This window comes from Hyperolius riggenbachi, chromosome 10 (genome assembly GCF_040937935.1).
Source record: "Hyperolius riggenbachi isolate aHypRig1 chromosome 10, aHypRig1.pri, whole genome shotgun sequence".
In the NCBI taxonomy this organism is placed as follows: domain Eukaryota; kingdom Metazoa; phylum Chordata; class Amphibia; order Anura; family Hyperoliidae; genus Hyperolius; species Hyperolius riggenbachi.
In genome coordinates this window covers 252,439,355-252,453,195 of record NC_090655.1, presented here as the reverse complement: position 1 = coordinate 252,453,195, position 13,841 = coordinate 252,439,355, and the positions used below count along the sequence as shown (strand labels likewise).

The 13,841-nt window shown below is 46.8% G+C and overlaps 2 protein-coding genes across 2 annotated transcripts in view; one reads left to right on the top strand and one right to left on the bottom strand.

Moving 5' to 3' along the window:
• LOC137535335 (zinc finger protein 271-like) overlaps positions 1 to 11,682 on the top strand; it is an 82,263-nt gene extending 70,581 nt beyond the window's left edge. Inside the window, exon 8 of the mRNA XM_068257165.1 lies at positions 6,993 to 11,682. Coding sequence (XP_068113266.1) covers positions 6,993 to 7,894 — 902 coding nt within the window. The 3' untranslated portion in view covers positions 7,895 to 11,682. The remainder of the gene's footprint in view (positions 1 to 6,992) is intronic.
• LOC137535281 (zinc finger protein 721-like) overlaps positions 1 to 13,841 on the bottom strand; it is a 161,569-nt gene that overhangs the window by 79,095 nt on the left and 68,633 nt on the right. The window lies entirely within an intron of this gene.

Here is a 13,841-nt window from a genome sequence, read left to right as displayed (position 1 = left end):
TGGTGACAGCTCTTTACTCTCTCACACTGGGCTGCCCTCTTTCCCTCTGAGACTTCAGCAGTGGCCTTTTGCTGATTGAACTAATAAAGTGTTACATTTCTGCTAATTTAGTGCCAGTGCTGATGACGTTATGTCATTGTTCTGCCACCTTAGTGTGAACTCTGGTTGCTTAGCAACCAAGGACACTATCTATGGGGGATTGCCTGCGTCTCAGCTCTTCCTGTGTCTGACTCAGCTGAGGTGCACGGCCTTAGATCCAGATGTGGAATATTCTGACATTATCCACCTGTGAGTATGCAGCACTGGGTTTAAACACCTAGAAGTACAGGTATACAGCGATACAGCCTCAGAAGAAGCAGCCAGCAGCGTGAAGCGGCTGTCAGGCTTACTTTAGTGTCCTTCACCCACTGCCTGACTCCTCTCATCACCTCAGTATGTCAGGCTTGCTTTAGTGCCCTGCACCTACTGCCAGACTCCTCTCATCACTTCGGTATGTCAGGCTTGCTTTAGTGCCTTACACCCACTGCCTGACTCCTCCCATCAACTCAGTATGTCAGGCTTGCTTTAGTGCCCTGCACCCACTGCCTGACTCCTCATCACCTGGGTATGTCAGGCTTGCTTTAGTGCCCTGCACCCACTGCCTGACTCCTCTCATCACCTCCGTATGTCAGGCTTGCTTTATTACCCTGCACCCACTGCCTGACTCCTCTCATCACCTCGGTATGTCAGGCTTGCTTTAGTGCCCTGCCACCACTGCCTGACTCCTCCGATCACCTCGGTATGTCAGGCTTGCTTTAGTGCCCTGCACCCACTGCCTGACTCCTCCCATCACCTCGGTATGTCAGGCTTTCTTTAGTGCCCTGCACCCACTGCCTGACTCCTCCCATCACCTCGGTATGTCGGGCTTGCTTTACTGCCCTGCACCCCCTGCCTGACTCCTCCCATCACCTCGGTATGTCAGGCTTGCTTTAGTGCCCTGCACCCACTGCCTGACTTCTCTCATCATCTCGGTATGTCAGGCTTGCTTTACTGCCCTGCACCCACTGCCTGACTCCTCCCATCACCTCAGTATGTCAGGCTTGCTTTACTGCCCTGCACCCACTGCCTGACTCCTCTCATCATTTCAATATGTCAGGCTTGCTTTACTGCCGTGCACCCACTGCCTGACTCCTCTCATCACCTCGTATGTCAGGCTTGCTTTAGTGCCCTGCACCCACTGCCTGACTCCTCTCATCACCTCGGTATGTTAGGCTTGCTTTAGTGCCCTGCACCCACTGCCTGACTCATCTCATCACCTCGGTATGTCAGGCTTGCTTTAGTGCCCTGCACCCCCTGCCTGACTCCTCCCATCACCTCCGTATGTCATATTTGCTTTAGTGCCCTGCACCCACTGCCTGACTCCTCTCATCATCTCGGTATGTCAGGCTTGCTTTACTGCCCTGCACCCACTGCCTGACTCCTCCCATCACCTCGGTATGTCAGGCTTGCTTTACTGCCCTGCACCCACTGCCTGACTCCTCTCATCATTTCAATATGTCAGGCTTGCTTTATTGCCCTGCACCCACTGCCTGACTCCTCTCATCACCTCGGTATGTTAGGCTTGCTTTAGTGCCCTGCACCCACTGCCTGACTCATCTCATCACCTCAGTATGTCAGGCTTGCTTTACTACCCTGCACTCACTGCCTGACTCCTCCCATCACCTCGGTATGCCAGGCTTGCTTTATTGCCCTGCACCCACTGCCTGACTTCTCTCATCACCTCGGGATGTCAGGCTTGCTTTAGCGCCCTGCACCCACTGCCTGGCTCCTCCCATCACCTCGCTATATCAGGCTTGCTTTAGTACCCTGCACCCACTTCCTGGCTTCTCCCATCACCTCGGTATGCCAGGCTTGCTTTATTGCCCTGCACCCACTGCCTGACTCCTCTCATCACCTCGGTATGTCAGGCTTGCTTTAGTGCCCTGCACTCACTGCCTGACTCATCCCATCACCTCAGTATGTCAGGCTTGCTTCAGTGCCCTGCACCCACTGCCTAATTCATCCCATCACCTGGGTATGTCAGGCTAGCTTCAGTGCCCTGCACCGACTGCCTGACTCCTCCCATCACCTCGGTGTGTCAGGATTTCTCTAGTGCCCTGCACCCACTGCCTGACTCCTCCCATCACCTCAGTATGTCAGGCTTCAAAGCAACAGATTTGACATCGGCAGTGTCAGGAGTTTTTAGATCTCTTTCTGTGGCTCTGGTGGTTCATGGAGTCAGCTGAAAAGCATGTGTTCTTGGCCCGGAGTGCTTCTATAATCCAGCATTATAATATTTTGCGATGTCCGTCTATCACTAGTTTGGAGATGTATGCTGTGTCCACTGCAGTGACATAGGTAGCCATGACAACGATGGAAAGTCACAGCACATGTTACATCACACCGCTGTGACTGTCCTCCTGTTACTCCAGCTCACATTTACAGATTACCCAGCAAGCTCATGGTGAACCAGAACTTCTAGGAGTGTGTAAGGGGATAAAAGCCCTCTTGCTAAAATGCTATGCAAAGCACAAATGTGCCTAATCAACACAGAATGTATTTGTGATTATTCAGGTTGGAGTGAGCATATAATGTTTCCCACAATGCACCACTGCTGAATATGCAAAGCATCCCTTTTTTGTCCCTGAAAGCTGAAACAAGCTGACACATCATTGCATTCCAGCAGTTCTGGAGGTGTGTTTAGCTTTCAGGGACAACAAAGGGTCAGTTTGCATATTCAGCAGTGATGCATTGTGGGAGACATCATATGCTCACTCCAACCTGAATAATAACAAATACCTTCTGTTTTGAGAAGGCAAATTGATGTTCCATCTGAAACGTGACCCAGCCTAAGAGCTTCTTATGGCAGAACCCGAGTGACATGATTACAAAAAATAACAAGGTTTTCATTTAAAGGAGTAGAAAGCCCGGCATTCACATAGGAAGCATTGAAGGGGGCTTTCACACAGGTACAGAGGAGGCACTGAAATAACTGTGTGATGGGGGCAGGGCATAGGAGGCACTAAAAGAAGAAGAGGAAGCACAACTCTATGGAGAATTGCTAATAACTTAATAAAATCAGAGTCAGTAATTTCTAGCCCCACCCTTTCCCTGCCCCACAGATCTGTCCAATAGGAGCTGCAGTGTGCAGCAGTTTGGTTCCTCATTGGACAGAAGGAAGGGAGGAGAGATATGACTATATATATAGGAGTATCCTATTTTTCGAACTATAAGACACACTTTTTCTTCCCCAAATTTGGGTGGGAAAAGTGAGTGTATCTTGTAGTCCGAATGCAACATATTTTGCCCAGCGCAGCTGTCTCCCTCCCCCTCCCCCTAATAATCCATGCGGTAATTTAATAGCACGTGGAGGAGCCTGAGGATAGCAGCGAGGCTGTGAGTACTGTAACAAGTTTTAGTTGCATGCCTTGCTGCCTATCTACTGCTATAATGCCAGTCGGAGGGAGACAGGAAGCTGGGCAGCTAATGTAGTAGCATAGTGCTGAGGCTTTTAGCAAGATCTGTAACAGGCTTACTGTAATTGGCTGCCCGCTGCTGATATGCCGAGTAAATGGGCGAGAGGGGTAGCTGAGTGGAGGTCATGCCAGCAGATGAGCATAGAGGAGAGGTTGTGAGTTCTGTCTGCGGTGAGATCTGTAAGTTTTCATAGCCTGCCTGATGCCTATCTGCTGTTGATATGTGGGGTGAAGTGAGAGAGGAAGCTGGGCGGCTTGTAGCAGTGTGCGAGCTGGGCACGCATGCAGATCTTGATAACCGCCTCAACACTATGCTACTACATTAACTGCCCAGCTTCCTATCTGCCTCCGACCGGCATTATAGCAGTAGATAGGCAAGGGCATCGGGGCATGCAATTAAAACTTGTGACAGTACTCACAGCCTCACCGCTATGCTCAGCGTCCTGTGCCTTGACCTACCAGGAAGTGGAGGGCAGAACTGTATGGCGAAGGTGAACAGCAGCGCCACAGTTGTACACCTCTCTCGTGGCTGCCGCTAACCCTAGCAGCTTTCCATATGTGAACTGAGGGGCTGGTATTCGGTCCCCTGCTGCTGTTGCCAAACGGACCTTCCTCCCAGATAGATGTTAACAGACACTAGCTGAGGTGCCCACCTCTTCATAACCCGGGCTGGTGGCTGCAATTGAATGGCCAGGTGAAGACCTATAATTACTATAAGGACTGCAATGGGATGACACAAAATGGATGCGGGTAGGTAGAGAAAACCACAGGAAGAGAACCAGGAGCCCAATCTAGTTTAGTATTGTGAGTTATGGTTGGAATTTCATATAGTAATGCTTAGGCTGTTATACTTACAAAATTGGGTTGCAAGCTAGGCAACCACTCAGTGCGCATGCAGGAAGTACCGTCCCCTCTCGCCCTTCTCTGCCGGTGGTCACAGCTCCTTCAAAAGATCCACTTTCTAAAGTGGTGACCCCGAGCTTGGGGTGAATCGTCAGCAGGATGGGGAGGAGGCGCCCGTAGTGTATATATTTTGTATGTCTTATTGCGGAGTACAGTTGTTCAAATAAAAAGTAATAGATGGTTCTACCTTAAAGTGTCCATCCACTAGGTTATATAAGAAATAAATACTTTATTCGGCACTTTTAAATGACAACGCATTTCGCAGAAAAAACGCTTCCTCAGGTCGAATGCTAACACGAACAATCAGCATTCTTGACAGTACTCACATCCATTTTGTCAGCAGGATGGGGGAGGCCTCCTCTCCCATCCTGCTGACAAAATGTATGTATGTAGTGTATATATTTTGTGATGTAGAGTATATATTTTGTATGTCTTATTGCGGAGTAAAGTAATAGATGGTCCTAACTTAAAAAAGTAGTCCATCCACTAGGTTATATAAGAAATAAATACTTTATTCGGCACTTTTAAATGACAACGCGTTTCGCGGAAAACCGCTACCTCAGGTCGAATGCTGTGCCTGTGTGTGTCTCGTCTCCAGCGATCAGGTGAAGCCGCAGCCCTGCAGCTGCTGCGCACAGACACTACTCAGCACTGGTGTCAGCCAGGAACTCACTGACGTCACGTTCTCTCGAGACAGCCGACACATGACTCGGTTGCTAAGGTGTAGGGAGGTTGTAGCTGTTGCAGTGATTGGGAATCCTTGTTCCTTGCTGAATGGTGATGAATGGCAACTAGGGAGGCGTCCTGCCTACAACCTCCCTACACCTTAGCAACCGGGTCATGTGACGGCTGTCTTGAGAGAACGTGACGTCAGTGAGTGCCTGGCTGACACCAGTGCTGAGTAGTGTCTGTGCACAGCAGCTGTGGGGCTGTGGCTTCACCTGATCGCTGGAGACGAGACACACACAGGCACAGCATTCGACCTGAGGTAGCGGTTTTCCGCGAAACGCGTTGTCATTTAAAAGTGCCGAATAAAGTATTTATTTCTTATATAACCTAGTGGATGGACTACTTTTTTAAGTTAGGACCATCTATTACTTTACTCTGCAATAAGACATACAAAATATATACTCTACATCACAAAATATATACACTACATACATCCATTTTGTCAGCAGGATGGGAGAGGAGGCCTCCCCCATCCTGCTGACAAAATGGATGTGAGTACTGTCAAGAATGCTGATTGTTCGTGTTAGCTGTGAACTGGCTGTTTTGATGCGCTGTCCTTGCCAGCTTTTTGGTCTTGCGATGGATCTCCATAGGTTGTAGTCCTAGGTGCAGGCCACTGGAGTGTTGCATTTCAATGGGGTACCCCTATGTTGCTGTTATATTGCAACACAAGCCTCCTGTTCTTGCTTCATATTGCAACACTTGCTTCAATTAGGGTATAACTGTCACTGGGAGAAGGAAATTATTGGGGGGAGGGGGGGGGGCCTCCACAAGTTGCCTCTGTACCATAGATGCACCAAGTTGTTTTATATTTTTTTCCCTGATTTTTGTGTTCTAAATCTAGGTGCGTTTTATAGTCTGAAAAATATGGTACATATGTATGTATTTATATCCAGCTGCAGAAGTATTAGTGGTTTTGGATCTACAGTACATGACATAAATGGATAATTCGTCTACCTCGCAACTCCTATAATTTAGTGTTGTGTAATGTCACAATATCTTTATTTGCACAAATGGGAACAAGAGAGAGATAAAGGTACATTACAAGGGGCATATGTGTGACAGGAGGATACAATGGTAATAAGAATGTGTAAGTGACACCACATTGCTCTACAAACATAACACAGATCTCTTGCTATAAGTACATATAGGTCTGTTGTCACAGGAGTAACACATTGCTTCCATTGTCTCATCAAGCTGCATTTACTGCATTTCCATGTGTGGCCAATGCTTTATATGTAGGGAGGTCAATGAGATGCAAATAACTCTGTACAAGTATGCAAATATAATGCAAATGGTATGCAGCTAATCACATTTCACAGGAAATTCATTTCATTGTACAAATTTCGAGATACAGAAAATATGAATGCAAAGCAGAGTTATTATCATGTGATTGGCCGCCTGTAATGAGCACAACCTTCTGCAGTTCTCTGTCAGGCTGATAACTAGCGATGGTCAGTGACATGCCAATAACTCTGAGATGGTGAAAATGATATTCTAATTATATGCAAAGATGCTGCATCTGGCCCATTTCCAATCTGCATCATTTTGTAATTATCAGCAGCTCACTGACCATCCCTAATGATAATTGTTCCTCCCCTCAGAATTCTCTAACAGGAAGTGAAGATGTTTCTCTATTTGCAGGGTGGAGTCCCGGAATCAGAAACCTCTCAGAGACTTATCTCTTTATATCCACAGACGGTACAACCAATGATTATGTCACTGGACAAGAGTCTCCTGCAGATATCCTGGTTACCCGAAATATTCTCCCAGACTCCCTTCACCTGTCTAATCCTAAGGGGCCTCATACTCAGCACAGCTTTCACTCTGCTGGATGGTGTCATATCTGTTCCACATGTGGGAAAGATTTTGACAAGAAATCATCTCTCGCCCGTCATGAGAGATCTCACACTGGTGAGAAACCCTATTCATGTGCTGAGTGTGGGAAATGTTTTGGTCAGAAATCAGACCTTGTCAAACATGAGAGATCTCACAGTGGTGAGAAACCTTATTCATGTGCTGAGTGTGGGAAATGTTTTGGGCAGAAAGGAAGCCTTATCACACATGAGAGAACTCACACTGGTGAGAAGCCCTATTCATGTGATGAGTGTGGGAAATGTTTTGGGCGGAAACAACACCTTTTAACACATGAGCTATGTCACACTGGTGAGAAGCCCTATTCATGTGCTGAGTGTGGGAAATGTTTTGGAGAGAAAGCAAAACTTGTTATACATGAGAGATCTCACACTGGTGAGAAGCCCTATTCATGTGCTGAGTGTGGGAAATGTTTTCCGCAGAAATCAGACCTTGTCAAACATGAGAGATCTCACAGTGGTGAGAAACCTTATTCATGTGCTGAGTGTGGGAAATGTTTTGGGCAGAAAGGAAGCCTTATCACACATGAGAGAACTCACACTGGTGAGAAGCCCTATTCATGTGATGAGTGTGGGAAATGTTTTGGGCGGAAACAACACCTTATAACACATGAGATATGTCACACTGGTGAGAAGCCCTATTCATGTGCTGAGTGTGGGAAATGTTTTGGAGAGAAAGCAAAACTTGTTATACATGAGAGATCTCACACTGGTGAGAAGCCCTATTCATGTGCTGAGTGTGGGAAATGTTTTCGGCAGAAAGGAAGCCTTGTCACACATGAAAGATCTCACACTGGTGAGAAGCCCTTTTCATGTGCTGAGTGTGGGAAAGGTTTTGGACATAAAAGAAGCCTTGTCACACATGAGAGATCTCACACTGGGGAGAAGCCCTAATTATGTGCTGAGTGTGGGAAATGTTTTGAACGTAAATTACTGCTTGTGGGGCATTTGTGCTGGGTGTGGGAAATGCTTTGGCGATAAGTTTTCTTTTTCAGTGTTCTTTTGCAAAGCGCACATGGCCCAAATAAAGAGTCCTTTAACTGCAAAAATTATTTGTCCAGTCAGGACAGTGCGCTTCAAAAATCAGACAGTGCCATTAAAATTGCAACAGCCCTATTTGCCTATCTAAAACACATCACAGCCGCACATATCACACAGACTCACTCCACAAACTATTGGGATACTCCACTATATAGCTAGGCAGCAGCAAAATCCAGTAAAGTGCTATAGCAAAGCTGAGATGACAGTATACATCCACATGCTTAGTTATGAGTTTGTTAGCTGGTAAAGCTCAGTTAGTACAGATCCACCATACTCATACCTATTGTACACATGAATGGCACTATAGGTATGTCACAGTCCGCTACAATCTTCACCTGGCTATATGCTTAGAGCCACCAAGGCAGGCCAGCAGGGGGGATCCACTGCAAGTGCTTATTGGATCGCCAAGCTCTATGCATGTTCACCACGGTAGCAGCAGTGCATCCATCCTCTCCCCTTGGACCAGGAAGAGTAGTAGAGAGACGGTCCCCAGTGTCAGAAGAGCACTTCCAAGTCAGCTCAATGGAGGTGAGCCTCCAAAACTCTGCAGAGCAGGTTGTAGTAACAGGGACAGTATGCAGCAGGGCACAGGTGTGCAGCCTCGCGTATGGCAGACTGTGGATCGGCTGGTGGGTCAGAAACCCTGACTAGTTTCACCTGATGTATCCAGGCTTCATCAGGGCAGGGGTTATAGGGGCAGGCCTTCCAATTTGAAGGAGTAGTCTTGCTTTGCCCATTTATAGTTTCCACAGATGCCTCTGCATACAAGGAATATTTTTAAGTTCAAAACTGAGCAGTGGTTGCATGATAACAGGAGACAGAAAATCAGTAGTGGCAACAGCTGTAGTTATAACTATCTCAGCCAAACAGGCCACAATATTTAAGCCTAAACACCAGATAACAAATATATATATTACTGTGCAGTAGTTTTAGGCAGGTGTGAAAAAATGCTGTAAACAAGGAATGCTTTCAGAAATGTAAATATTGATTGTTTATTGTTACCGATTTACAAAATGAAAAGTGAGCGAAAAAAATTAAAATCTAAATCAATTTAATACTGCATCACCAAGGTCTGTCCCAGACAAAGGGGCAGATTCATTATTGTTCATGCTCTGAAACAGTGTGAGTTACATTTTGCTATGCACGCTAGTTCATTAGCAACGGCCGATACTTTTAGTATCTCACAATAGTGACGTATCGCTATCGTGATAGTTCCCTAGTGCTGTCGCTACTACATTAATTGATGAAGTAACATCCGCGCTAGTGATATGTCACTATTGCGCAGCACTTAAAGGGACCCTGAGCTGTTCTTAAAATAAAATTGGACTTATCTCGGGCTTCCTCTAGCCCCCCCGGTATCCTGCGAGGTCTCCCGGCATCTTCCTGGCCTCTTCAGTGGTCCCGCTGCCCTGTCCGGTAATCCGGTGACTTCCGAGCAAGTCCCTTATGCGCACTCCCGAAGCGAACCCGCCTCATCATCATGGCGGGTGCCGTCAGCCTCCTGCACTTGCGCGGTTCTCTAAACACTTTACTGCGTATGTGCTTCGGGATTACCGGACCGGACAGCAGGACCGCTACTTCACTAGCGTGCGTAAGAACATTTACCTGGCGCTGTTTCAGCGCATTAATATTAATGAATCTGCCCCAAAGATTTCAAAGCAGACTGGGGTTTAAAAATGTGCTGTTTAACCACTTAAGGACCATAGGCATACACCCCCCTAGTAACCAGGCTATTTTTGACAAATCTGGGTTTGGCAGCTTTAAGAGCTTGCTGCAAAGCCATACAACTTAGCACACATGAATCCCCCCTTTTTTTGCCCACTAACAGAGCTTTCTGTTGGTGGGTTCTTATCGCTGCTGCCCTGTTTGTTTGTTTTTTATTTGTGTGAGTTTTTTTTATAAATTTAACTATTTTCTTTTTTTCTTTCCCCCATCCCTCCCTCCCCCTGCCAGCCAATCACAGCGATCATCTCTCATAGGCATCAGCCTATGAGAGCTGATCGCTCTCTGAGCCTCTCCAGGGGACAGCCAGGTGACACGGCTGTCGCCAGTACAGCGGTGCCATAGATCGCAGTGCTATACAATGTAAATAGACGTAAGTTTCGCCATCTAACATTCTATTAGTGGCGATCGGCACTGTTAGACTGTTCAAGCGGCGATGCGCAGGCATCAGCGCACGATTCCCTGCAAAACCCCACCCCAAGACTTGATGCCTTTCGGCGTTAGGCAGTCCTGGGGCTGCCAATCTTTCGAGGGGGTTAAGCTCTTTTGATGAAGCACAAAGGTTTTAGATGCAATGATCGGCCAAGGAAATAGAGTACTGGTTAAGGGCGCCGCCTTTGACATGGAAGACTAGGGTTCGAATCCTGGCTAGGGTCAGTACCTATTCAGTAAGGAGTTTGAGGCAAGACTCACTAACACTGCAGGGTGGCCTCTTGAGCGCGTCCCGGTGGCTGCAGCTCTTGAGCCCTTTGAGTCCAACTGGAGAAAAGCTCTATAAAATGTTCGGATTATTATTATGAAAGACATATCAAGCTTATTACCATTCAAAATCAGAAGATATCCAGCAGTGCCATCAGCTCAGAAATGTTAGAAACCAGTGAGACCCAGGTACACTCATCTACTGTCCAGAGAAGTCTAGCCAGAAGTGGTCTTCATGGAAGAGTTGCAGCCAAAATGCCATACCGCCGGCGCATAATCAAGGCTGTAAGAACCTATACATTGGTTGCTATTGGCAACAGCACAACACACCTTTTACTCGGGCACCAGCAACTCATTCGAGCTGCAACTCACAGCGACAGCATACAGGAGATAGAGCGGAGACAGCCACCTTCACCTTTAAGGGGTTTATTCAGCAATCAGGCATCTTTTGTTACATGTTGATTTCTTCAGAGTATAAACAGTCTTTCCTATGTCCTATGTACATCGCATATATTTACAGCATAAAGACATGAAGCTATTATTCTAACTAGGAAACGTAGAGAGCAGGATAGCATGCAGAAGACGAAGTAAAGGTAGCTTCTCTGCCATCCCGTCTCCGACTTTTAGATGAACATCAAAGAGTTAAATTTTGACATCACCCGAGCCATACCCCCAAGCCTACAATTGGCGGGCATGGGCATGTGACCCACATCATCATCTAACCCACCTGTGCTTTATGACCTAGATGGAAGGAGTGCAATGTTTTCCAAATATCGGCTTTGTTTACCGTTTCATAGACTAATGGCCCAAACACACGGGGCACAACTGTCGCCACAAACACGTGGCACGCGCATGTCTGAGCGACGGTTGCGCCGCGTGTATGACTCGCGCGCCACGAACTGTCGCCGGATAGTGAAGTTGCCGTGCGATTGAAAAGTTTAATCGCCGGCAACTTCTGTCTCCGCAACTGTTGCTAGTCCGCCACGCGTACTGCGTGTGTATGCGGAATAGCGACAGGAGACAAACGCAAGTGAATGGAGCATCCGGCCGGGGATGCTTCTTTCACAGACAGCTTCCGCCGTGTCTCTGCCTTTCTGGTGAGACATTTGGATAGCTGTCGCCGCCAGGGAGCTGTCACTCCCTGGTCTCTCGGCTGCATGCAACAGGGGACAATGTAGCTTAACCACTTGAGGACCGTAAGCTTTGCCCCCCTTAAAGAGGAACTGTAACGACAAAATGGCCCCTGGGGGGTACTCACCTTGGGTGGGGGAAGCCTCAGGATCCTAATGAGGCTTCCCACGCCGTCCTGCGTCCCTCGGGGGTCTCGCTGTAGCCCTCCGTACAGCCGTGACGCAATATTTACCTTCCTGGCTCCTGCGCAGGCGCTCTGATGCCTCTCGGCGCCGAAGTAGGCAGAAATACCCGATCACCGTCGGGTCTGCTCTACTGCGCAGGCGCAAGTTTCCGGCGCCTGCGCAGTAGAGCGGACCCAACGGAGATCGGGTATTTCCGTCTATTTCCGTGCAGAAAGTCGCCACAGCGCCCCCGCTGGAGCCAGCAAAGGTAAATATTGAACTGACAGTCGGCACAGTCGCCGGCTGTTCGGAGGGCTGCGACGAGACCCCCGTGGGACAGAGGACGGCGTGGGAAGCCTCATTAAGATCCGGAGGCTTCCCCCACCCGAGGTGAGTACCCCCCAGGGGATCTTTTTAATGTTACAGAGTCTCTTTAAGGACCAGACCCTTTTTTTCCATTCAGACCACTGCAGCTTTCACGGTTTATTGCTCGCTCATACAACCTACCACCTAAATGAATTTTGGCTCCTTTTCTTATCACTAATAAAGCTTTCTTTTGGTGCTATTTGATTGCTGCTGCGATTTTTACTTTTTATTATATTCATCAAAAAAGACATGAATTTTGTCAAAAAAATGATTTTTTTAACTTTCTGTGCTGACATTTTTCAAATAAAGTAAAATTTCTGTATACATGCAGCACGAAAAATGTGGACAAACATGTTTTTAATAAAAGAAACCCCATTCAGCCTATATTGATTGGTTTGGGTAAAAGTTATAGCGTTTACAAACTATGGTGCAAAAAGTGATTTTTCCCATTTTCAAGCATCTATGACTTTTCTGACCACCTGTCATGTTTCATGAGGGGCTAGAATTCCAGGATAGTATAAATACCCCCCAAATGACCCCATTTTGGCTAGAAGACATCCCAAAGTATTCACTGAGAGGCATGGTGAGTTCATAGAAGATTTTATTTTTTGTCACAAGTTAGCGGAAAATGACACTTTGTGACAAAAAAGGAAAAAAAAGTTTCCATTTCTTCTAACTTGCGACCAAAAAAAAATGAAATCTGCCACGGAATCTCTATGCTCCTCTCTGAATACCTTGAAGTGTCTACTTTCCAAAATGGGGTCATTTGTGGGGTGTGTTTACTGTCCTTGCATTTTGGGGGGTGCCTAATTGTAAGCACCCCTGTAAAGCCTAAAGGTGCTCATTGGACTTTGGGCCCCTTAGCGCAGTTAGGCTGCAAAAAAGTGCCACACGTGGTATTGCCGTACTCAGGAGAAGTAGTATAATGTGTTTTGGGGTGTATTTTTACACATACCCATGCTGGGTGGGAGAAATATCTCTGTAAATGACAATTGTTTGATTTTTTTTTTACACACAATTGTCCATTTACTGAGATATTTCTCCCACTCAGCATGGGTATGTGTAAAAATACACCCCAAAACACATTATACTACTTCTCCTGAGTACGGCGATACCACATGTCTGGCTCTTTTTTGCACCCTAACTGCGCTAAGGGGCCCAAAGTCCAATGAGTACCTTTAGGATTTCACAGATCATTTTTGTTTCAAGAATACTCCTCACGGTTTAGGGCCCCTAAAATGCCAGGGCAGTATAGGAACCCCACAAGTGACCCCATTTTAGAAAGAAGACACCCCAAGGTATTCCGTTAGGAGTATGGTGAGTTCATAGAAGATTTTATTTTTTGTCACAAGTTAGCGGAAATTGATTTTAATTGTTTTTTTTCACAAAGTGTCATTTTCCGCTAACTTGTGACAAAAAATAAAATCTTCTATGAACTCACCATACTCCTAACGGAATACCTCTGGGTGTCTTCTTTCTAGAATGGGGTTCCTATACTGCCCTGGCATTTTTTGGGCCCTAAACCGTGAGGAGTAGTCTTGAAACCAAATGTCGCAAAATGACCTGTGAAATCCTAAAGGTACTCATTGGACTTTGGGCCCCTTAGCGCAGTTAGGCTGCAAAAAAGTGCCACACGTGGTATTGCCGTACTCAGGAGAAGTAGTATAATGTGTTTTGGGGTGTATTTTTATACATACCCATGCTGGGTGGGAGAAATA